The sequence below is a fragment of the Phalangium opilio genome, unplaced genomic scaffold (genome assembly GCF_054372755.1).
Source record: "Phalangium opilio isolate 3A_F unplaced genomic scaffold, DU_Popi_V2 ptg000041l_1, whole genome shotgun sequence".
NCBI lineage: Eukaryota > Metazoa > Arthropoda > Arachnida > Opiliones > Phalangiidae > Phalangium > Phalangium opilio.
Window position 1 is genome coordinate 2,447,741 of NW_028324165.1, and position 23,664 is coordinate 2,471,404.

The 23,664-nt window shown below is 39.8% G+C and overlaps 1 protein-coding gene across 1 annotated transcript; it reads right to left on the reverse strand.

Annotated features, from left to right (window-relative positions):
• Window positions 1–1,969: 1,969 nt before the first annotated feature.
• LOC149679313 (uncharacterized) lies at window positions 1,970–23,120 on the reverse strand. The gene is made up of 11 exons (XM_089835825.1): window positions 22,869–23,120; window positions 22,728–22,799; window positions 20,098–20,229; window positions 19,871–20,007; window positions 19,068–19,156; window positions 18,328–18,972; window positions 10,616–12,231; window positions 9,309–9,417; window positions 9,141–9,211; window positions 9,024–9,081; window positions 1,970–6,077 (listed from the first exon to the last, which is right to left on the reverse strand). Exons 1-11 carry the CDS (start codon window positions 22,932–22,934, stop codon window positions 4,954–4,956), a joined length of 4,119 nt encoding a protein of 1,372 aa, XP_089691951.1. The 5' UTR covers window positions 22,935–23,120; the 3' UTR covers window positions 1,970–4,953.
• Between the last annotated feature and the right edge of the window lie 544 nt (window positions 23,121–23,664).

Below are 23,664 nucleotides of genomic sequence, written 5' to 3' on the forward strand. Positions count from 1 at the left end.
TGATGTGGGTCTCGGAGCTACTTTACTTCAGGAGGGCAAACCCGTTGCTTTTGCCTCCCGAGCGCTGACCCCCACAGAACAGAGATACGCTCAAATTGAGAAAGAATGCCTCGCAATTGTTTTTGGATGCGGGCGTTTTCATCAATATCTTGGAGGTCGCGACAAAATCACTGTGGAAACAGATCATAAACCCCTGGAAACCATTTGGAAAAAACCCTTACTCAACGCACCGAAACGACTTCAGTGCATGCTGCTCAAACTGCAAAATTATAATTTGGATGTCACATACATAAAAGGCTCACAGATGTTTGTGGCTGACTGCTTATCTCGTAATTTTGTGGCACATCTCCCGAATGCCCACGAAGCACATGAAGATCGTCCCATGTACTAACTCACCTCGGAGACCAGTCACCAAACTTTGTTGGAAACAATAGACCATTCTACCTATTTACGCGTCTCGGATCGCAGACTGGCAAAGATTAAAGTCGGCACTGACACGGACTCGTCCTTGCAAGCCGTCATCCACATGGTGAAGCGCGGCTGGCCTCCACATAGATCAGCCACGCCTAGTAACGTTCGTCCCTTATGGACATACCGAGATGAACTCACAGTGGACAACGGAGTTCTTTATAAGGGTCAACGGGTTGTTATCCCCACAAGCATGCGAGAAGACATCTTAAAAATTCTCCATACAAGCCATTTAGGCATACAAGCGTGTTTACGGAAGGCTCGAGATGTAGTCTTCTGGCCTGGAATCTCCGAAGATATAAAGAATACCGTCGGACAATGTCATGCTTGTAATGAATATCAAAAATCCCAAACAAGAGAACCAATGATATCGGTGCCTCTTCCCTCTCTCCCTTGGCAGAAAATCGCCATGGATCTTTTCACCATGGAAGCCAATAAGAAAAAGTATTTGATTATGGTTGATTTTTATTCTGACTATTGGGAAATGGATCTGATGCCAACTACTACTGCTGCCGCTGTCGTTGAGGTGTGTAAGAAACATTTCTCACGGTTTGGAATTCCGGAAACCGTTATTACAGACAACGGACCACCTTTTCAAAGCTTTGAATTTCGCGAGTTTGCTGATTTATGGGGATTCACCCACTTAACATCGTCTCCCTACCATCCTCAAGGCAACGGCAAAGCAGAGTCTGCCGTTAAAATAGCCAAAACTATGTTAAAGAAACTTGACAAATCGAAGGATGATCTCTATCTTGCTCTATTGGAGTGGCGTAACACCCCAACTGACGCTGTCAAAGCAAGTCCAGTACAGAGACTCATGTCTCAACGAACAAGGACCACACTGCCAGTTAACCAGAGTCTCCTGACACCAAAAGTCATTAAGAATGTCAAGACTACGCTAGAACAGAAACGAGATCACTGTAAAGAGGGATATGATCAACATGCAAAATCTTTGTGTGAACTAAGGCCCGCAGAGCCCGTTTGGGTCAAAGTTTATCCACACGAAACCAAGTCGACGTGGACTATGGGTTTTGTTCATGAAAAACTCGATAATCGCTCGTACGTTGTGGACATCAAAGGAAGTCTTTATCGCCGCAATAGAATCGATCTGCGACCTGCAAATCGTTCTTTTAGCAAACCAATGCCTTTGGCTGGACCAGCACCTCGCATCATACCTGGAACTGCGTTCGCCCATGATCACAACCAACGCACACCCGACCACACGACTCAACCACCGTCTCCCCACACTCAAACGGATACGAGAATACCGGAGAGACCTCCTATCTGTCGAGATACGGAGAGGTCAACCACAGAATCAGATAATGGATCTGTTACACCCGATCTCATCAACACCGACAACCAGAACCAAATCTCACGATCTCCGTCTGCACTTTCAACACTAAGACAATCCAGATCTGGCCGTATGTTAAAGAAACCATCCTATCTGAAAGACTATGCTACAAATTAAAATTGTAGTTAAGGTTAATTAACTATAACTATATTTAGTGAGAAGCTATTTAATGAGAAGCTATTTTTTATTGTTACAGTAATAGTGATATTTTGTACTTGTATTAATTGTCGTTTAAACAAACGGGATGTTCCAATATCTGATATTTAACAAAACTGAACTGAACCGAACTAGTAATCTCTCTCTATAAGACTAGAGAGAGAGCAACAGGACCACGGAGCTTCTATTACAGGGAGAGGAAACTCGGTCTCTTCCCCCTCGCTCTTAGCGTACCTCGGTTCTGCGCACCGTTTTCATTCCTCGCGCGCACCCTGAGCCGAAGTAAACAAAGTCTGACGTCATTTTCTTGTCGTAAGGAAGTTGGAGGAACGCGACGCCTGCTTGTAGACAAGGCTTACGCGACCGCCGTTGAAAGTTTGAAGACGTTGAACGTGGTCGTGTAGCTCCGTTGTGCTCTGAACAACTCCAGATTATATTAAGCTCCGTGATTATGTTGAAAATAAAGGTTTTGTGACTATACAAATGGAGACAAAAGCCTCTCTCCCTGCTAAGACTAAAAAGGTACGGACTATAAACTTTAATTCCTGGCCATAAAAGGACGATTTATATCGTGAATCGCTTCTACAGCTTCCGTAAACACATTTCTTCTTCTTCCCCTTTTTACAAACTAACTGATTGTAATCGCAATCCATTTTAATTTTTAAAATTATACCAATTATTATAGCAATTAAACATTAAAAAGTCCGAGGCTTATGTCTTTCTACGAACGAGTGAAGGCGGCCATCTTTGTTGTTTACATAGGCTCCAATTTTTTACCAGTGAAAACCGAGGGGGGGATTAAAAATGTGCCCCTTTTTATGGACAAATAGTGTCTACGTTTCCTGAGGGCCTTTACAGTACTTGAGGGGAAGGAAGTTCCCTCTCCGTCCGTGACAGGACTAACCACTACTCAGTGGAGTAGGTCAGGATTAGGAAGTAGTAAAAATGTAGATACCCACTACCTCAATAAAGATATTTGTTAATCGTTAATACTGACCCTCATTTAAGGCATAAGTAACGAGAAAGTTATATAAACAAAGTAGACAGAAGAGCATAACAAAACACGATTCTCAGAAGAGAGTGGAAATAAAACATTAAACCTTTGTTGATTGTTTGTTAGGTTTTTCTCAATCCGGCAAGAATCTTCCCATTTGGTCCTTTTTTATTAAATTTTCAATGCATTTCCCCATTGGGTTAGGTTTTTCTCAATTTGGCATGAATCTTCCCATTTGAACCCATTTTCAAGCTTACATTGGTGGAGGACTTCTTTATGGAGTTCACGGGGAAGTAAATCGCGAGCGCGATTACTAAACAAGTGAGTCCCCTTAAAAATGTATTCAACCCGCTGGGCTTTTGTTTTCGAATTTAATTAATTTTAAGGGGTCATCCGTGAATGATCCTTATCATAACTTTTAAACGGTGGCCTGGATGACAAAATGCCATAGAACATTTTCGACTTAAAATCGCTCATAGAACCCGCAGTAGTTCGGTTATACCACCATTTTAGAATCACCCTGTATAATAGCGATTTCCACTGACTGCTCGCGGAGCGCTCCCATGGAGCCATATAAATGGGAGAAGTAGTTCTCGGCTTCGTTAAAGACTGTTTTTGCTAAATCAGGGTCTCCTATATTTATTGCTCCATGGGAGCGCTCCGAGAGCAGTAAGTGGAATTCGCTATAAGAAACCTCCCTACGGGAGGGAAGTATACAAGACGCCATAGGCATAACGTTATAACACGCGAGACATCCTCGAACCGCCAAATACCATATTCAGACACTATTGCTCATGGACAAGGTACGGTAGATCCTAGTCGGACCTTTGATATGGTCGTTGGAAAGGGAAAGAGGAAAAAGCGCTTCAAACTAGTGTAGTCTGCTTAGCCGTCTGTCGTAAAGAAATAGAAGATTCCTGATTTTGCTAATAAATATTCACATACGGTTATTTCGAAACGAAAATCTAGTTTGTTGTGAAGCCAAGAAGAAGAAAATTATGAATACAAGACAAAATTTCGATATAGATAATAACACCATGGATGAAGGATGCGCGTGAAAAACATTCGACGCTCTACAGGATGTGCAACTCCCTATACTAAAAAGTAGACAAGTCGATACTAGCGCCGCCTGGCTACCAGCGCTGGAACCCTCGCGGGAAAAATAAAAAATACTGGACATAAGAAAAAAGTCACTGTTTTGCTTCTAGCAGACGACGCTAAGGAAAAAATCAACGGTAGCGCGTGTTTTTTTCTCGTGTCCAGTATTTTTCATTTTTCCCACGAGGGTTTCCAGCGCTGATAGCCAGGCGGCGCTAGTATCGACTTGTCTACTTTTTAGTATAGGGAGTTGCACATCCTGTTGAGCGTCGAATGTTTTTCACTCGCATCCTTCATCCATGATAACACCATTTTAAAATCTATCTATGTATAGTGTTAGTCACATACCTTGGCAAGGTAAGGGTTTAATTCAAATTTTATGCAAAGACCTATGAAAATCCTATAATAGAGTCACTGCCTGTTTATTAACGATTGATTATCATCAAAATCTAAAAATGCTGCATGAATTATTTTACTGGAAAAGTTTAAAATTACTATGAGTCTGTGAAATTGACTTAACTTAAGCAGCCGACGCAATCGCGAGATCAGAGAATGTATTCCTACGCTCTACGCGGCGCGGCCCTATTTTTTAAACTTTGTTTACGGCCGTATAAGTGCGCGGGGACATTCACGGTACGAGGATGTATCGGGAAAAATTCGCCTTTGTATACTTTCCTCCCGAAGGGAGGTTTCTTATATTACTTTTGGTAGTAGCTACTAGTCGGCCTCGGGTAGATCTCTCTCTCCAGACCGCTAAATGGAGACCTCTCCGTAATACCTTTGGCCACTCCTCTACATTCCTCCTCCCTGGTCCCACCGATCACACTTGAGGCGTTTTTCACCATTGTATGATCAAATTACTAAAACGATTACAAGCATATTCGCACTAATTAAATTCCATGGGGTTTTTCACCACTGTGTCACCACTGTGAATAAATTGATGTCTGATAAAATTATTCTTCTGCGTGCTTGCATAGTCACACTGATCACATTTGAAGGGTTTTCCACCACTGTGAATGCGTTGATGTCTGGTCAAACTAATCTTCTGTGTACATTTATAGTCACAACGAGTACATTTGAAGGGTTTTTCGCCGCTATGAATGCGTTGATGCACGATCAAATTACCCTTCTGCGTGCATGAAAAGTCACATTGATCACATTTGAAGGGTTTATCTTCACTGTGAATGCGTTGATGCGCGATCAAATTACCCTTCTGCGTGCTTGAAAAGTCACATTGATCACATTTGAAGGGTTTATCTTCACTGTGAATGCGTTGATGCACGATCAAATTACCCTTCTGCGTGCTTGAAAAGTCACATTGATCACATTTGAAGGGTTTATCACCACTGTGAATGCGTTGATGCGCGATCAAATCACCCTTCCGCGTGCTTGCAAAGTCACACTGATTACATCTGAAGGATTTATCACCACTGTGAATGCGTTGATGCGCGATCAAATTACCCTTCTGCGTGCTTGAAAAGTCACACTGATCACATACGAAGGGTTTATCACCACTGTGAATGCGTTGATGCACGATCAAATTACCCTTCTGCGTGCTTGAAAAGTCACACTGATCACATTTGAAGGGTTTTTCAACATTGTGAATGCGTTGATGCACGATCAAATCACCCTTCCGCGTGCTTGCAAAGTCACACTGATTACATCTGAAGGATTTATCACCACTGTGAATGCGTTGATGTGCGATCAAACTAATCTTCAGTGTACCTTTATAGTCACAACGAGTACATTTGAAGGGTTTTTCGCCGCTATGAATGCGTTGATGCACGATCAAATTACCCTTCCGCGTGCTTGCAAAGTCACACTGATTACATCTGAAAGGTTTTTCACCACTGTGAACAAGTTGATGTCTGATCAAATTTCTCTTATACTTGTGTGCATAGTCACACTGAACACATTTGTGTTTTTTTTCGTTACTCTTTCTAACGTGACGTTGCAGATCCCTTTTATATTCAGTAGAACACGTTACCCGAAGTTCCTTCTTGAATTTACCTATATAAAAGAAATATAAAAACGACATAACTTATAATTTAGTATCAAAAATACAGTAACATTTAAGCGAACTTAAAAGAAAAAAAACGTAATGCTGAGGCCTCTACGAAAACTCAGTGTTAAAGAAAAGAAACAGTGCTGATGAGTGAACGAGCATATCAACAAAAAGGTGATGAAGATTAACTTAAATGGCGAGGAGAAACCTTGGCTCGAAACCAGAGAGAGTGGTAACTTATCGAAAGTGTTAAACTGGTCCATAAGTTTTCGCTTGCTTTATAACTAAAGACCGTGAAATTTTAACTTGACCACCTTTTTTTTTATTAGCACGAGGGGAATTCACGAAACATCCGCCACTTTTTAATTTTACACGGAATTTTATTCCGTTAAAATTTAAGAAACGGCACCAAACCCCTGTCCCTGTGCCGGACGCGTCCGCGAAACCGGTTTCGAAACGAACGCTTACGATGGGGGAGAGAGAGAGGGAGCCGCGTCCACGAAACGAACGCTTACGATGAGAGAGAGAGGGAAAAACGAAAGTGTCCGGGGTGGGGAGAGAGAGAGAGATCGCTGGCGTACGCGATGGCGATACGAAGCTCCGCGTTGAGAGAGAACTGCCTGCCTGGTATATTAGTGAGAGGGGGAAGAGGGAGAGGGGCATTCCGCTCGGAGAGGAGAGAGAGGAAAGAAATGTAGTTTAAATCTCGCGGGCTTTTTTGAGTGAAGGGAAACAAGATGATAATTTTCGTGCACTACTGCACTTTGTGCGCGTGATACATCAGAAATTATGCTGGATGGTTAAGTTAGGTTTCGTAAAATAGAGGGGACGGTTTACGGTCATAGTGATTTCTGGCTTAGGGGATCCAGGATTTTGTTTTAGATACATTATTTGATTCGTATGGTTTTTAAAAATTATACTTAAGTCTTAAGTGGGGTGCACAATTTAGTTTCATTAATATTATTTGAAATGTGACGTTATTAGAAATTAAGGGGATACACGATTGTGTTTCAGAAATGTTTTTAGTTGTACGATTTATTGGAGATCAACTATACGGGGGGTCACGTGAGCCGTGTAAAATTACTATTAAGGCCCAGCCCTTGGGCCATCTTGTTTTTCAAGGTTTGACGACACCTATGACCAGGCTAGGAAATAAGACAGGTTTACAGGTCAAAAACCAGTTTATTAATAGCTTGGACCACTTCTTTTATTCAAAACGCGAGGGTCACTGGTCCCAATGACTAGTTAATTAATTCCTACTTTTATGAAAAATTGGTATGGGGACCTCTTTAATTATTTTCATTTTAACATAAATTTCGATTCCAGGAGTTCAGTTGTGTATACAACCCTAAGCCGAGAGAGATTTTTTTGGAAGAGAGAACGACCACAAGTCTTGGGACCAGTAGAAAAATAAATTGGGGAAGGGTCACTGGTTCCGGGACCTGTTTCATATTTAAGACATCAGGGGTCACTGGTCCAGAGGACTAGTTCAGAAATAAACCTTATTTCCAAGCCTGCCTATGACTAATCACCTATTTAGATTTCGCGCTCTCACAGACGGCACGAGGTTGGCATAAACCCTTTAGACGAAAGTTATCACTTGAGATAACTCGCTTAAAAAGTTAAAGAATTGCCCCCATTGTTTCTATTTTTTTTTTAAGCTCAGATGTTACGGATCCAGAAGAGTATGTTCTTACCAGTCTATAGAAGAACTCAATCAAACCAGTTTTAAAACTTCCCAATAGTGTTACCGATATAAACCAGGCAGCTCGGTCAAATTCGGAAAAAATAAACATAAAGAAAGAAACAACTTCCGAAAATATATTTAGATTAAAATTTGATCACTGAAACGGTCCTCAAACAATATACGGAATACAAACGTATCCTAATGAACGCATAATAAAATATACGTGACAATATGAACAAACAGTAAAATTCAGCCATTAAACCTCTATACGTGATAAACCTACTAAATACTGAAAACACAACAAGCCTGATTTCAACGGTAAAGTCAGGGTTAGCGATAAATTTCCTGTTTCTCTTGTTGCTTTTGAAACCATCTAGTACCTGAGCTGATGACGAAGTTAAAGTAATTAAAGACGCAAATGACGATCAAGGACATTTAGCAAGTACTACGCCAAAACCTGAAGAAACTTCCTACAATTTATGTGCTAATGAAAGCTCCGAGGGGACTGATAACGGAAATGGAAATCGCTCGAAAGAAAACACCTCAAACGTTTGGAAACAAGTTTGGAACAATTCGAAAAACGTATCCAAAATTTATTATGGCTTATTTTTGCATCGTCTATGTGAATTTTATTACATTTAATATAAAATTAGTTCTGAAAATGGCGGTGTTACAACTGGGTATAGTGCCCCAAGAGTCTTGTCTCTGAAAATGAGCGGCGCTTCCGTTAATACAATTTATAATGGAGAAATTTAATGGACTGTTACATACACAGTTTCGGACCATTCATTACACAAGCCGATGAAACATGGTTATTGTCCTACACATTTAAAATGTAAATCCATCTATTCATTCATGTGACTTCTACGTTTATGTACTATCAAATGACACTTCTGTCTGCATATACATAGTCCCACTGATCACTATTGAGGCGTTTTTCAACATTGTATGATCAAATTACTCATACGATTACTAGCATATTCGCACTAATTAAATTATGTGGGTTTTTCACCACTGTGAATAAATTGATGTCTGATAAAATTAACCTTCTGCGTGCTTGCATAGTCAAACTGATCACATTTGAAGGGTTTTTCACCACTGTGAATGCGTTGATGTCTGAACAAATCACTATTCCGTGTGTAAGAATAATCACACTGATCGCATTGAAAGGGTTTTTCACCAGTATGAATGCATTAATGTCTGGTCAAACTACCCTTCGTCGCACTTGCATAGTCACACTGATCACATTTGAAGGGTTTTTCACCACTGTGAATGCGTTGATGTTTGTTCAAATCTTTCTTCCGCGTACTCACATAGTCACACTGATCACATTTGAAGAGTTTTTCACCACCGTGAATGCGTTGATGAGTGATCAAATTACTCTACCGTGTGCCTTTATAATCACACTGATCGCATTTGAAGAATTTTTCACCACTGTGAAAGCGTTCATGTCTGATAAAACCACTCTTACACGCACTTGCATAGTCACACTGATCACATTTGAAGGGTTTTTCTCCAGTGTGAATGCGTTGATGTTTGTTCAAATTACTCTTGTTCTTGCTACCATAGTCACACTGTTCACATTTGACGGGTTTTTCACCACTGTGAATGTGTTGATGTCTGATCAAGCGATTCTTCGTCGTACTTGCATAGCCACACTGATCACATTTGAAGCGTTTTTCACCACTGTGAATGCGTTGATGTCTGATCAAGTGATTCTTCCACGTACTTGCATAGCCACACTGATCACATTTGAAGCGTTTTTCCTTGGTATCCTTTCGAATGTCAAGTTCGAGCTCCCTTTCATTTTCAGGTGAACATTTGTATCGAGCTGAACATTTTTTCTTGGATTTTCCTACAGAAAGGAAATAGATTAAAACTTCATTTGATATCAAACAACTCGCATCACAAACATTTCACTGTTCAAAGGCAATTGTAATAACAGGTTATGCTTAGGCTTAAAAACACAAAGGCAAACGAAACAAGTTCAGAAACAATAATCGATGTCCGAGCCGAAACAGCGGTTTCCAAAGGTTTGACCTTACCAAATCTAATACATGCGTTGAGAACGTGGAAGATTCAAACTGGATCCCACGTTAGACACTCGCGTAATACAGAATGGAAACTTTCCCATTATAAACGTACAATAAAATATACGTGGCAATATGAACAGCCATGTTCTGCCATTAAACCTCTGTAGGTGCATGATAACACCTACTAAGAAGTGAAAAAACACAACCATGAATTCAACGGTAAAGTTAAATTTTGCTGTCTCTCCAGTTTCTGCCGAAATCAACTAGAACAAGAAGTGATGACGAAGTTAAAGAAAGGAAAGAAGCAAATTACGATTAGTCAATTATTATGGTATAAATATCATTCTTTAATAGTGAAGATATAATTACTGATATACCATTTGTTATATATTGTTAATTATATTTTTTTAAAAAAAAGGGTTACATTAAATTTTGTCGTGAAGGTTTTATAAATAATTAACACAAACATCGTATTACTACCAGATTTCCGTTAAAAGAAGTTAGGCTTGTTACATTCCACAATTTTTTAAAACCGTGTAGCCTGTCCGGTAACTATTCCGTCACGAATGGTTTTTTAGTTTTTTATAGTTTTTCTATGATCGAAAACATTTTGTTACTGAGCGTCTACTACAGTTGTCAAGAACGGTAATGTGTGAAACGAAAATGAAAACACGTTGCGCAATTAACACTTTTTGAAATGGTTCTTTCCAAGTTTTAAATTGCTGAGTATGCTTAACTACAATCCTTTAATTAGTCCATGTGATTATAACGTCGATGTCTGATCAAACTAATCTTCTGCGTGCTGCCATAATCACACTGATCACTTATGAAGGGTTTTTTCAATGCTATGAATGCGTTGATGTGCGATCAAACTAATCTTCTGTGTACATTTATAGTCACACCGAGCACATATGAAGGGTTTTTCGCCGCTATGAATTCGTTGATGTATGATCAAATGAGCCTTCTGCGTACCTTTATAGTCACACCGATCACATTTGAAGGGTTTTTCAACGCTATGAATGCGTTGATGTTTGATCAAATTATGCTTATGTGTACATTTATAGTCGCACTGATCACATTTGAAGGGTTTTTCTCCAGTGTGAATGCGTTGATGTGTGATCAAATTACTCTTCCGCGCACTTGCATAGTCACACTGATCACACTTGAAGGGTGTTTCACGACTGTGAATTCGTTTGTGTTTGATCAAAGTACTCCTGTTCTTGCTACCATAGTCACGCTGTTCACACTTGAAGGGCTTTTCACCGCTATGAACGCGTTGATGTGTAATCAAACTGATCTTCCGTGTAGATTTATAGTCACACCGAGCACATTTGAAGGGTTTTTCGCCGCTATGAATTCGTTGATGAGCGATCAAATTACCCTTCTGCGTGGATCCATAGTCACACTGATCACATTTGAAGGGTTTATCACCAGTGTGAATGCGTTGATGTCTGATCAAATCATTCGTCGCACTTGCATAGTCACACTGATCACATTTGAAGGGTTTTTCACCAGTGTGAATGCGTTGATGTATGATCAAACCATTCTTGGTCGCACTTGAATAGTCACACTGATCACATTTGAAGGGTTTGTCACCACTGTGAATTCGTTGATGGATGATCAAACGATACTTCCGCGTACTTGCATAGTCACACTGATCACATTTGAAGGGTTTTTCTCCAGTGTGAATGTGCTGATGGACGTTCAAATCGTTCTTCCGCGCACTTGCAAAGTCACACTGATCACATACGAAGGGTTTTTCATCACTGTGAAGAAGTTCATGTGTGATCAATGTACTCTTCTGCGTACTTGCAAAGTCACACTGATGACATTTGAACGGTTTTTCACCACTGTGAATGCGTTGATGAGCGATCAAATTACCCTTCTGCGTGGATCCATAGTCACACTGATCACATTTGAAGGGTTTATCACCAGTGTGAATACGTTGATGTCTGAGCAAAACATTCTTCGTCGCACTTGCATAGTCACACTGATCACATTTGAAGGGTTTTTCACCGGTGTGAATGCGTTTATGTATGATCAAACCATTCTTGGTCGCACTTGAATAGTCACAATGATCACATTTGAAGGGTTTGTCACCACTGTGAATTCGTTGATGGATGATCAAATGATACTTCCGCGTACTTGCATAGTCACACTGATCACATTTGAAGGGTTTGTCACCACTGTGAATTCGTTGATGGATGATCAAATGATACTTCCGCGTACTTGCATAGTCACACTGATCACATACGAAGGGTTTTTCATCACTGTGAATGCGTTGATGTGTGATCAAATTGCTCTTGTTATTGCTACCATAGTCACACTGATCACATTTGAAGCGTTTTTTCTTGGTATGCTTTCGGTTGTCAAGTTCAAGCTCCCTGTCATTTTCAGGTAAACATTTGTATCGAGTTGAACATTTTTTCTTGGATTTTCCTACAGAAAGGAAATAAATCAAAACTTCATATGATATCAAACAACTCGCGTCACAAACATTTCAATGTTCAAAGGCAATTGTTATAACAGGTTATTCTTAGGCTTAAAAAGACACAAAGGCAAACAAAACAAGTTCAGAAACAATAACCAATGTCCGAGTCGAAATAGCGGTTTCCAAAGGTTTGACCTTACGCTTTGGGATAACATGGGAACGTGAAAGATTTTTTAATTCCTGATCATTGATATCAACCCCGCAGCTTGGTCGAATTTGGAAATTAACTAATCGTGACTGTGTATGTCATAAGAACTAACAAACAACTTTCTCAAATATATATATTCAAATTTCAAACTTGATCCCACGTTAGAAATTTGGGTAAGACTGAACGCAAACTTTCGCATAATCAACGTATAATAAAATACACGTGACAATATGAACAGCCATATTCTGCCATTAAAGCTCCGTAGGTGCATGATAACACGTACAATGTAGTGAAAAAAACAAGTATGAAGTCAAGGGTAAAGTTAGAGACAATTTTGCAGTCTTTCCTGTTTCTGTTGAAACCAACTAGCACAAGAAGTGATGACAACGATAAAGTTATTAAAGAAGCAAATTAATATTCAAAGCAAAAACATATTAATCAATTATTATGGTAAAATTTTTATTCTTTAATAGCGAAGATATAATTACTTTTATACCATTTGTTATATCAAATATGGTTTATTATAGTTAAATAAAGGGTTATATACAATATTATATATATTGTGATTGTTACGTTGATATCTGATCAAAATATTCTTTTGGGTGCTGACATAATCAAACTGATCACATTTGAATGGTCTTTCGCCACTACGAATGCGTCGATGTTTGATCAAATTATTCTTTTGGGTGCTGACATAATCAAACTGATCACATTTGAATGGTCTTTCGCCACTACGAATGTGTCGATGTTTGATCAAATTATTCTTTTGGGTGCTGACATAATCAACTGATCACATTTTTGAATGGTCCTTCGCCACTACGAATGCGTCGATGTTTGATCAAATTATTCTTCAATGTGGTGGAAAATCACACGGATCACGTTTGAAGGGTTTTTCACCGCTATGAATGCCTTGATGTGCGATAAAGTACTCTTACGGGTACTACAATAATCACACCGATCACACACTGAATGTATTATCATAAAAAAAACGAGTTTGGAAACAGAAATAATCCATGTGTCTCCAAAGACTTGATCTTACCTAATTGTGGAAACTTGAAAAAAAAAATTGTAGGGTAATAAAAATATACAAAACATTCTATATTATTTGTTTGAATGATATTCCACGTGAATCTAGGAGGTGCACAAATCTATGACTGTTGAATATATTTGCAGTGATGTAACCGAGTTCGATCAGGGAGGGGGAATGGAAGCTTTTCCCCTGATTCGATTAGTTGAACTTATAGAACCATCTGAGTCTCTATTTAGAGACAACGCACAGTCTGCTTTATACCTTCAGATGTTTAGCTAGGCCTTAGTGAGAATTTTATTTTCGATCCAGTACGAGCCGTTAAATCTTTGCAGAGATAATTGTGACTAGACATTAATGTGCTTTGCACATTACATTATCTGAAGAAACTTTGTTAAACCGCCCGATATGTACCAATTTAGGACTTATCACCGCTATGAATGTGTATATGTGCAATCAAACTACTCTTCTGAGTGCTTCCAAAGTCACATTGATCACATTTGAAGGGTTTTTCGCCACTGTGAATGCGTTGATGACAGATCAAATGATTTTTCATTGTGCTGGCCTAATTACACTGATCACATTTCAATGGTTTTTCAGCACTGTCAATACGATTGTGAATGCGTTTATGTATGATCAAATTACTCACAGGATTACTACCATAGTCGCACTGATCACATTTGAAGGGTTTTTCACCACTGTGAACTCGTTGATATATTATTAAACTACTCTTGTGCGTGCTGGCCTAATTACACTGATCACATTTGAATGGTTTTTCACCACGGTGAATGCGTTGATGGACGTTCAAATGACGGCTCTGCGAGCTGGCATATTCACATTGATCACACTTGAAGGGTTTTTCACCGCTGTGAATACGTCGATGGATGATCAAATCGTTACCAATTTCCAATTTATTCTGGCACCCCCTCAGTGGCGGCTCAAGGCAAGCGGAGAACCATTTTTGGGCCCCCAAACTCAAGATATTAAAATTAAATAGGAGTTGTAAGAAGAAATTTATATAAGAAGGCCTAAAATAGCGTCCGGTGCGCGCGTGATAGTCGACAATCCTCCCTTGATGGGTGGGAGGGGGTTGAAAATGAGCCGGGACTTAATATTTTATCTTATACCGTTTTTCTTTGGGGTCGCCTGAGAGCGCTCCGAGATCGCTCCAAATTTACGTGTAACGTCATCGCTCTAGCTCGGAGGACCGAATGTAGTTGCTCCGAATGAAAGCCAAAAGTTTTTTCAGAGCTGTTTTGTGACGTCTTCAGGCGCTCCGTCTCTAGAGTTGGAGCGGTTGGGATCAATCCGGGAGGAAACCGGGAGGGAGCGACTGGGTCATTGTACGCGCCGCCGTCTTGGAGCAGCTCGTTTTTACCGCAAAGCAAAACGCTAGGCTTGGTTTGGTTTTTGGAACTCATGAAATCATTGGAATAGTACACTTGATTCAATTTAGAAACAATTACAGAACGAACGATTTTCACGTAGAGACACATATTCAAAATCCATCAAGTTATATATGTTCAAGACCTTTAACCAACTTGTTCATGGCAATTAAAAGCAACCGTCGTACCGTTTCAGCACTGCATTTTCTGTTTCCTTTGCTCGAGGCTTGCTTTTTCTCTAGGTGGAATACGTCATTCGCGTCCGTATGCCCTATCCCCATGGGATCCAATGGGAAAGCGCAGAGCAATGACGGGCATGAAAGGGGTGGGGCTTACTTGTCCACTGACACCGGCGTAAGAGTAGAAGCGTATAATCTCGCAACTTAGGTCTTCTATATCTATATAAATCAAAGTCCTGACTGACTGACTGACTGACTGATAATCAACGCCCGGCCCAAACCACTTGGCCTAGAAGGCTGAAAATTTGCCGGAACGTTACTCATAAGTAGTAGGCGCGTACTAAGAAAGATTTTTCCAATCCGCCCCATCTTAAAAAATGGCGACCAGAAATGTAAAAAATCTTCTCTATGCAACAAAGTCCGGGCGTTTCAACCGATTTCGCAAATATTTAGTACACTGGTTTCCTTTAAAATATAGACGGGCTGAAAGGTCTTTTGGGTTCGATTTGTTGCCATCTTAAGCAAATAGTCCACTAAGCCTTGCGAAACCGTATCGTTACCGTAACGTCACGTATCCAAATACGAACAGAACGTCATCTGGTAACGTTTCTTAAACAATGCTTTCGGACTTAGGTAATGGGCGCCCTCTTTTGGATGATTTACGAACTTAAAACGGTAACGATACGGTTTCGCAAGGCTAAGTGGACTACTTGCTTTAAACTTAAAAACCCTTCTTTATGGAATAGTGTCCGCGTGGAAAGTAATAAAAAAATGTCCCGACGGGCTGACGGGCAACGCCGAGTGCCTTCGCTCCTAGGGTGCTACAAAAGTATTAGTCATCAGTAAAATCTACCCATTCTTTATATCATTTTGATGGAAGTTCTTATTACACGCGAGCGACGCCGCGGGTAACAGCTAGTCTTATATAAATCCCTTCTTGGTAATACTGAAAGGGAAAATATTCGTCATTTATTTCCTTTTAAAACTATAAGTCTCTTCCATTTTTTACTTCGAAAATAAAAAAAAATTGTTAATGGAAGACAATTAATTCTGCTCAATTCGGGACCCCACGGCATCCCGGGGCCCCAAGCTGCCGCTTAGTCAGCTTACCGTTAAACCCGCCACTGCACCCCCTCTCTATTGCAAAAGTATTTTGGGCCGAAATAAGCACCAGTGATGATAAGATAAGAGTGAAGATCCTTGGGAAAGGGTTCATTTTAAGGGTTTGTGTCATTATTCAAGTGCTACAGTTCAAATTATGGAGAATCTTGAAAATAACATAAAAAGTGTGAACGTTTTGTCCAACACAATTAAATATGTTACAACCACAACGACTGAAAATTAGCATAGATTAGCGGCTTTTTGCCCAAGATTAGTTATCATCTAACTTTAAAGCGGAATTTTTCGGCCTGATTTTCCGGCAGGGAGTCTGTGTCTCCCACATTCGCGATTTTTGGAAGATGAAAGCCAAACAAGGTCGATCACAGAGCAGTTAAATAATGTTCACGTCTGATCAAAGAACTGTTCTCAAAGCTAGTATAGTCGCACTGATCACGTTTGAAGCGTTTTTCTTCAGTGCCATTTGTAATGTGACGTTCAAGATCAATTTTATATTCAGGAGAATATTTGCAAAGAGTTGAACGCTGCTTCTCGGACTTTCCCTTCGGAAAGCAAACAAACTGAAACTTCCTTACAATTTGAATCAAACACATTACTATGTTCAATAGCACTTGATAAAACCGGTCATGCCGAGGACAAAAATGGCACAAAGTTAAAGAAAACAAAGTTTGGAAAACAAAATTAATACCACTCCGAATCGAGATTTTACCCATCAGAAAGTGGAAACTAATGGTTGTTAATTATTAAGAAAATATTTAAGGTTTTAGTCTATTGCAATATAAATATGCTTATAAAATAAATTGGAAGGGAAAATGGTATGACTGTCGTTATTGAAAGGCATTGTAATGTCCTCTCCTCTTTTTTGGTTCTAGGTGATCGAGTTTAAACGGAAGTAACTGCAATTCGTTAACACGTAACACCAAATTAACTCAAGACTGTGTGGGAAACATTTGGCCCTGGCGTTACCCTTATGAACTGAATATGATGGTAGAGAAAGCTTAAAATTTTCGATAAGTCGGATATCATCATAATTTTAGGATATGATGGCGACTTCTCCGAGGCGTAAGCGGTGTATGTGACAAAATCGTGATTTACTTATTGCAACGATTGAGTCAGAAGAAAAGAAATCGTCTTGGATAGTTTGCAACGACTTTAACATTATTTTTCCGAAAGGCTCAACCCAAATCGCAAGGATGTTTACCTTAACACCATTTTCTCTTTAAAACCCTTTTTTCCCATACATTAAGTCACTTTCAATACATAAGAAATGGTATCCATTACGTTTTCAATAATAGATAGTTTCATCTTTCATTATCAGTAAAACCAAAAGCGGTAAGGCTTCACACACAAAGTATGCATCTTGGGCCATAGGTGAGCTACACGATACATTCGAAACGCCTCCTATAGAACCTCCTAGCACGCGAAGGACAATTATTCGGTGACACTGTTCCTTCGACACTACCTCAAGAACCGATTGGCCACTTGCAAGGCGTCGCTGCTTAGCCAATCAACACAAACCGGATCTAGTTACGACCAAAACTGTGGCCGGGCCTTTCAAAAGCCTTGTGAAAGGCTAGACTTTCTGCTCCTCTTGGTATATTCTCTTTGCTTGCATAGATTCGAGAACTGCTATAGAGACGGAGTAGGGTCTCTAAAATATTCTTTAGATGAAATTATTCACAGTTTCAAAGACCATTGGGAGTAAAGCACTAAGGTCTTATCAATCTGAGCAACGTTTGCTTGGGCTCCTTAAGACACCAAGGACGGCCGGGTACCTGCATTTTTAAAAGGGAATTTTGTCTCCTCCGGTGGCCACGGAGCTCAGGCTCAACCGCTGAATTTAGGCAATCAAGTTTTGAGCTTAATATTATTCGCAGGGACAATTTTCCGTTTAAATTTAAAGTTAAAAACGTATTAATTTAAATGACACAAAATTTTTAGAAGCTTTAAAATGCTAAGGATTGAGGATGAGGTTGAAAAATCCCAGGGAAGACAGAAAGTAATGAGGGTTAGAAAGGACGGGGTTAAAAAGCCTGTTAGGGGAACTACCACTAGAAAATTCCGAAACATCCTCTGTTTTTGGTGAGGTTTCTAAATTCTACTGTAAGTGGGTCAATTTGACGATTTTTGAGTCTTATGTTCCAGTCCCGAAAATCATTGCTGACCCTAAGCGTAAAATGACTTACCAATTTCCGAACTGGCAGAAGTTGTATTACTTTCGGAACTACTTGACGAGCTACTTTCGGATGTATCAGAGCTGGACACTGAAGTATTATCTTCAACTTCAATCGGTACTTTTGCTAAATCGCTTGGCAAGCACAGTTTCATAGTTTCATTTTGTCTATTATCAGTTTTCTTTGAATCGGTCGAAGTGTTTTTGGACTGGTCATCATCAAGATTCTTCTCTAGAGCTTCTTCTAGAGAATTGCTTTCCTTATCTGCGTCAAGCGACGACAATTCCCCATGTTTTTCAAGGCACAATTTCTTGGATCGAGTTGCTATACTCTCATTTCCTCTCTTGGTCGAAGAAATTCGTGATTTGGGATAAGAATCGTTAACGCTAAGATTGTTCTCGGGAGGCGAATCTGTCGTTGGGACAGGAGACATTTCGAACTGCGCTTCGCCTTCAAGGTTAAGTAAAGGAACACCGTCACAGCATTTGAGTTTAGGAATACATAGTTTCATAATTCGCGCATATTTTGAGGTAGTTTTAGTTTGGGACATGTTTTCTTTGCCAATCTCCGCATCACATTCAGGTGATTCTTCCTTAATGTCTTCTTCAGTCAGAATTCCTTCGATATTGCAAGCACCTTCGGCTTTTACCAACGAACCTTGATGATCAAAACGAAAAAATAACCCTAATAGTTTCATTAAACTGGAACTACATCAGGTTGCGTGTCAGAATTACAATAATGCGACACCATACCTATCCCAAATTGCTCGAGGTTCGTGGCTTCCACTTTAAGCAGACTTTGGTAAATGTTGTTGGTAATCTCAGCTGGTATACTTTGCGAACTATCCAAATAAAAAATCGTCAAAACTGATATAGCAACAGTAATAAAAGATTAATATATTTTATCAGAAGGGGATAATGGAAAAAGGATGACACTCTTTAGTTATATCATGTAACATGATTCTTCCCAGGCGAAGGACCCCTTTTTGAACATTTGCTTTCCTGCTCAACAAACTTCAGATGGGCATCGCAACGTGGGGTGAAGTCTAGAACTGTTTGGTATTTGCTAAATCCTCAGCAACGAACCCTGCACAAACCTTGATTGTCTTGACGTGGGACAAAAATGACCACAAGCGCATGCCCCTTGGCAAATAGTTAAGCACCTAACTGAGTAATAATGAGGGGGAACTATTTAACGCGTGTGATTCGGTTCAATAGTAACCTTGCTCCAAATATAAAATGATGTTGGGAAGAATCATGTTACAATTACCCCACTTCTCTCTCGAAGCATTACATACTTCTGATTTTATTCACGATTCTCAGGGCAAGGCTTAACGAATCAAGTTTTATGGACGCGAATTAGTCAGTCAAGTAAAATATTATACTTGAGCTTAAACTTAACCAGAGCCGAGACTTGACTATGGTTTAGTTCAAACAAATGACACTAGATGCTCCCATAGTCGAGGGGTGGAGCTGACAGCCCCGCTGAGCTTAGCAAAGACTAGTTTTAGCTCCGCCCTCGTTGACAAGTTCTCATTGGTTTTTGCTTTATATACCTTTGTATTTGTTCTTCTGTTTGTTGATTTATCAGAATTGGATGAGATAATTCCTGTTCATTCAGTCCTAAACCATTTTCAACAGGTTCTGATTTCACGCATTCAATGTTGGCTCTTTCATGTATTCCACTTTCCTCCTATGTTATAAACAATTAACAATAATTGAACTAATACTTTTAACCTGATTCTCTTTCACATCGACTATGAAAATGAAGAATGTTACAAACCATCAGATCCTTGATTTCACTTTCCAACTCCTTAATGACCCCATTGAGCCGCTCAATTTCGTCCAGTTTCTTATTTATCGTAAATAAAATTGTCATTCTCACTTCTTTCATGTTTGATATTAAACCATTACACTGAAAAAAAGAGACTGCATTACAAAATAGGACTTTCTTAAATGCAGAATGTCTTTTAAAGTGTCCAGAAAGAAAACAGAGAAACTAGTGACGTCAACAAAGGGTGGGGGGGGGATCAGAAGGGGTTTTTTCGTCATGGGCGCCACCAGAGGTTTGGGCATGGATTAACTAATGCTAGGAATATTTCGCTCCCCCAAAAAGATAACGCAAGCATGTTCCAAACGCCCCCTAGCAGCAACTACTATCCTTAACAGGAAGTTATAAGAAAATTGGACCAAATATCACGTGGTCCATGACGTCAAAATTGAAATACTGCCTAAATTGGGAAAAAAACGATTTATTTTGCCGAGAGATGGCGCTTTCTACATCCGTTTTGGTTCAATAAATTGAGGGAATGAAGAGGGGAATCAAGTGCAACGGTTTAGGCCTACCGTTGCAGACGACAGTGGACGGAAGCGTCAAATTTTCAAACCGCTGGTTTATGCTCAGTCCACTGCCGTCTTGTAACTACCTTAACCCCAAATATCCAATTAATTCCGATTGCCACCCTTCCCCCTTTTTCGGATAGGAGTTAGCATCCCTCTGGGATTATATTCTGAGAGAGCGGTAGCTCTCTTAGATATGACTTCATACTGCTCTTAATTAAAAGAAAGATTTTATGTTGTATAAAACATTCTCATTCACACCCGGGTAGAATGTAGTCGTTTCCAGTTTTCTGAACCGCATGGTTCAGACTCATTTCTTTTTCTAATTTATTTTTATTATGTTAATAAAAGTCAAAGAGTTTTTGATTATCAATATGTCGTTTGAATTTATTACGGTTTAAAAAGTTAGTCTCCCATCACGGATCTCAGAAAAGCGGCACAACCAAGAAGAGCCTGGGTAATATGATTTTAACACTTAGCGTTGTGACGACGGTCCTCCTTTTATAAGGATTGACTGAACGCCTTGTTAACGGAATGAAAGAAGGGACAAAGTAAAATCTCTTCCGTTACACAAGGAATGATTCAGAACATGTAGTTGGCGATAGCATTACATGTAAAACTAAATTAGTGAACAATCCCTAGCGTTAGTTAATCCATGGTTTGGGGGCGCGGTAGCTTTGCAAGAACTACAAGCAAGGCTGCAGTTTGTAAGTGTGTGGGCATACAGCTCCCACCTTGTGGGAGCCCTTTAATAACGCTATAAATGGTCCAGGGATGTGTTTCCATAAGCCTATCACCATAGGCTTATGGTGTTTCTAATCAGCCACCAATGAATATTGGTTTACTTAAGGTTTTTCTATTGCGATTTATACTTTAAAGCAAATATCAGCTACTGTGGCGCCCCTAAAGCCCCGTTTTCATCAAAGCTAGAAAATCACTTCTCGCTAAGCGAGAAGCTTGGAGCGTGTTGCTTCCGCGAGTTTCAAATCCCGCGCCAGAAATGCTAGAAGCTTTCTCGCTCGTGGTATCCCCCTGGGGTGTTTTCATCGAAGCGAGAAAGTGGCGTCATCTGGCGCGATTCCAAATAATTATTGCATTAAAATGGCGGTCAGTAGAAGAAAGCGGCTTTTAAGGAAAAAATCATTTTAAAGGGGCTTTATTTAAAAAACTCGGCTATAAAATCAACTCGATATTAGAAGAAACGGTGGTGGGTTCATCCCATATGGCAACGCAGGAAGCTAGAAGGATACTTTTAATACCTTCACCATGCCTTCGCTGTCAATTTTCAAACAATAGAAACTGTTCAACTTACTTGTCATGTTGTTTTCTGTGGCTACTTCTTCCCATAATGTTTCATTAATTTCCCTATTTCTATTTTCTTTTAATTTGCGGTTCCACAACCCATCCCTAATTAATTCTAATACTGTTAATAATTTGCTCCCTTTTAGCAAATTCATTCTTTTTATTTCTTTCCCTTTCCTGTTTTAACTTTTCTTTAAGTTCTTTCTTCGAGGTTTTGCCATCCATTTTAAAAAACCGAAATGTTGACCCCCCCACTGCTTTCTGATTCGTGGTTCCATGTCACGTGACCGCTACATCTCGCTTCTCGCTAAGCGGGACGCTAGAAAATATCTGTCTCTGACAGATCGGAGCTAGCGTCATTTTCTCGCTCTAGTTTTGCGTTTTCTCGCGTCTAGCGAGGGGTTCCCGCGGCAATGAAAACACCTTTGCTAGAAGCCAGACAAAGTTCTAGCAAACTCTTCTCGCTCTAGCGCGAATTTTTCTCGCTTCTAGCTTTGATGAAAACAGGGCTTAACACACTGATTAACCTTCTACACACCAATTTTATGTAGCCAAAGGCAGGAACCAATCAGAAATCGTCCTGAAAGGCGGAGCTAGACCTAGCCTTTGATAAGCTTATTGGGTCAGTCAACTCCACCCCTCGACTATGGGAGCATCTAGTGCCGTTATTTTATACTAAACCACAGTCACAGCTGAGACTCGCTTTAAAGGGATACTGGAATGGATGGCTCATGCTGTACTGGCCAAAACGCTATAGGCTTTGAAACTCACCTTGGCTTTTAGTTGCTTTATTTGATCATCTTTGCTTAACTGATCACAGTTGCAATCATTCGCCTCCATTTCCTATAAACAAAGTCCAGTTTTTTTGAAATTTAAAATTCCTGTGCAAACCACGGATAATTTCTCAGGTACCTCTTTAAGCGCCACACTTTGAAGACTTATTAAACTCATTTCCGAAATGTCTGACTCTAAAGACATAACTTTTCAAACTAGAGCTATTTTATCAAAAACAAACAACGAATCCTTTACGAAAATCATTCCCCCAATGTTGCCAAATAAATTGAGACAGAAGACATAAAGGCTATAAGTTATAGAATACCAATATTTAATGCGAAAATACAGAAACCCCTTCATGTTGGGGCCAATTTCGGTTTAAATTGTGTAGCAGTCATGGTAGCAGACGATGGTTTAAGGGCGGCACGCAGCTCAGGGCCAGAAATAAGAAAAATTTCTTATAGGACATGTGTCCAGTGACCCCCTGTTTGACTTGAAAATTTATAGGACATTGTCCACTGGAGTGTACAAAAATAGTGTTGCATCTCCTTAGTCAAGCTATCAAAACTTGGGAAAATTTATTGGTCAACTGTCCAGTGACCCCCTTAGTTTTTGAAAAAATTATGGGACATTTTTAAATTTTATTGGACAATGTCCAGTGTCCTGTGCTTATTTCCGGCCCTGGGCACGCTGCCAACATTCCCTAATTTCCCTTTTGAAATTTTAAATAAAGTGCTTCAAAGAGAGAATTATTCAATTCTAAATATGAACTTTTCAAGGCGAATGAGCGCTATCAAGGAACAACAAAAATTGCAGACCTTGATTCTGCAGAAACGGTTTTAACTAATGACCTTAAATACTTCTCCCATTTTCATTGCTCCATGGAAGCTCAATGAGTTAACTTGGAGGAAACGGTGGGCTGGAGTAAAATGTT

Coding starts and splice junctions, on each gene's coding strand:
- LOC149679313 (XM_089835825.1), bottom strand. CDS start 22,934: ATGTCTTTAGAGTCAGACATTTCGGAAATGAGTTTAATAAGTCTTCAA. Junction 19,157..19,870: donor ACAGAAGAACAAATACAAAG/GTATATAAAGCA, acceptor TTATTTGGATAG/TTCGCAAAGTATACCAGCTG. Junction 12,232..18,327: donor TTCTGCCAGTTCGGAAATTG/GTAAGTCATTTT, acceptor TCCTTTCTGTAG/GAAAATCCAAGAAAAAATGT.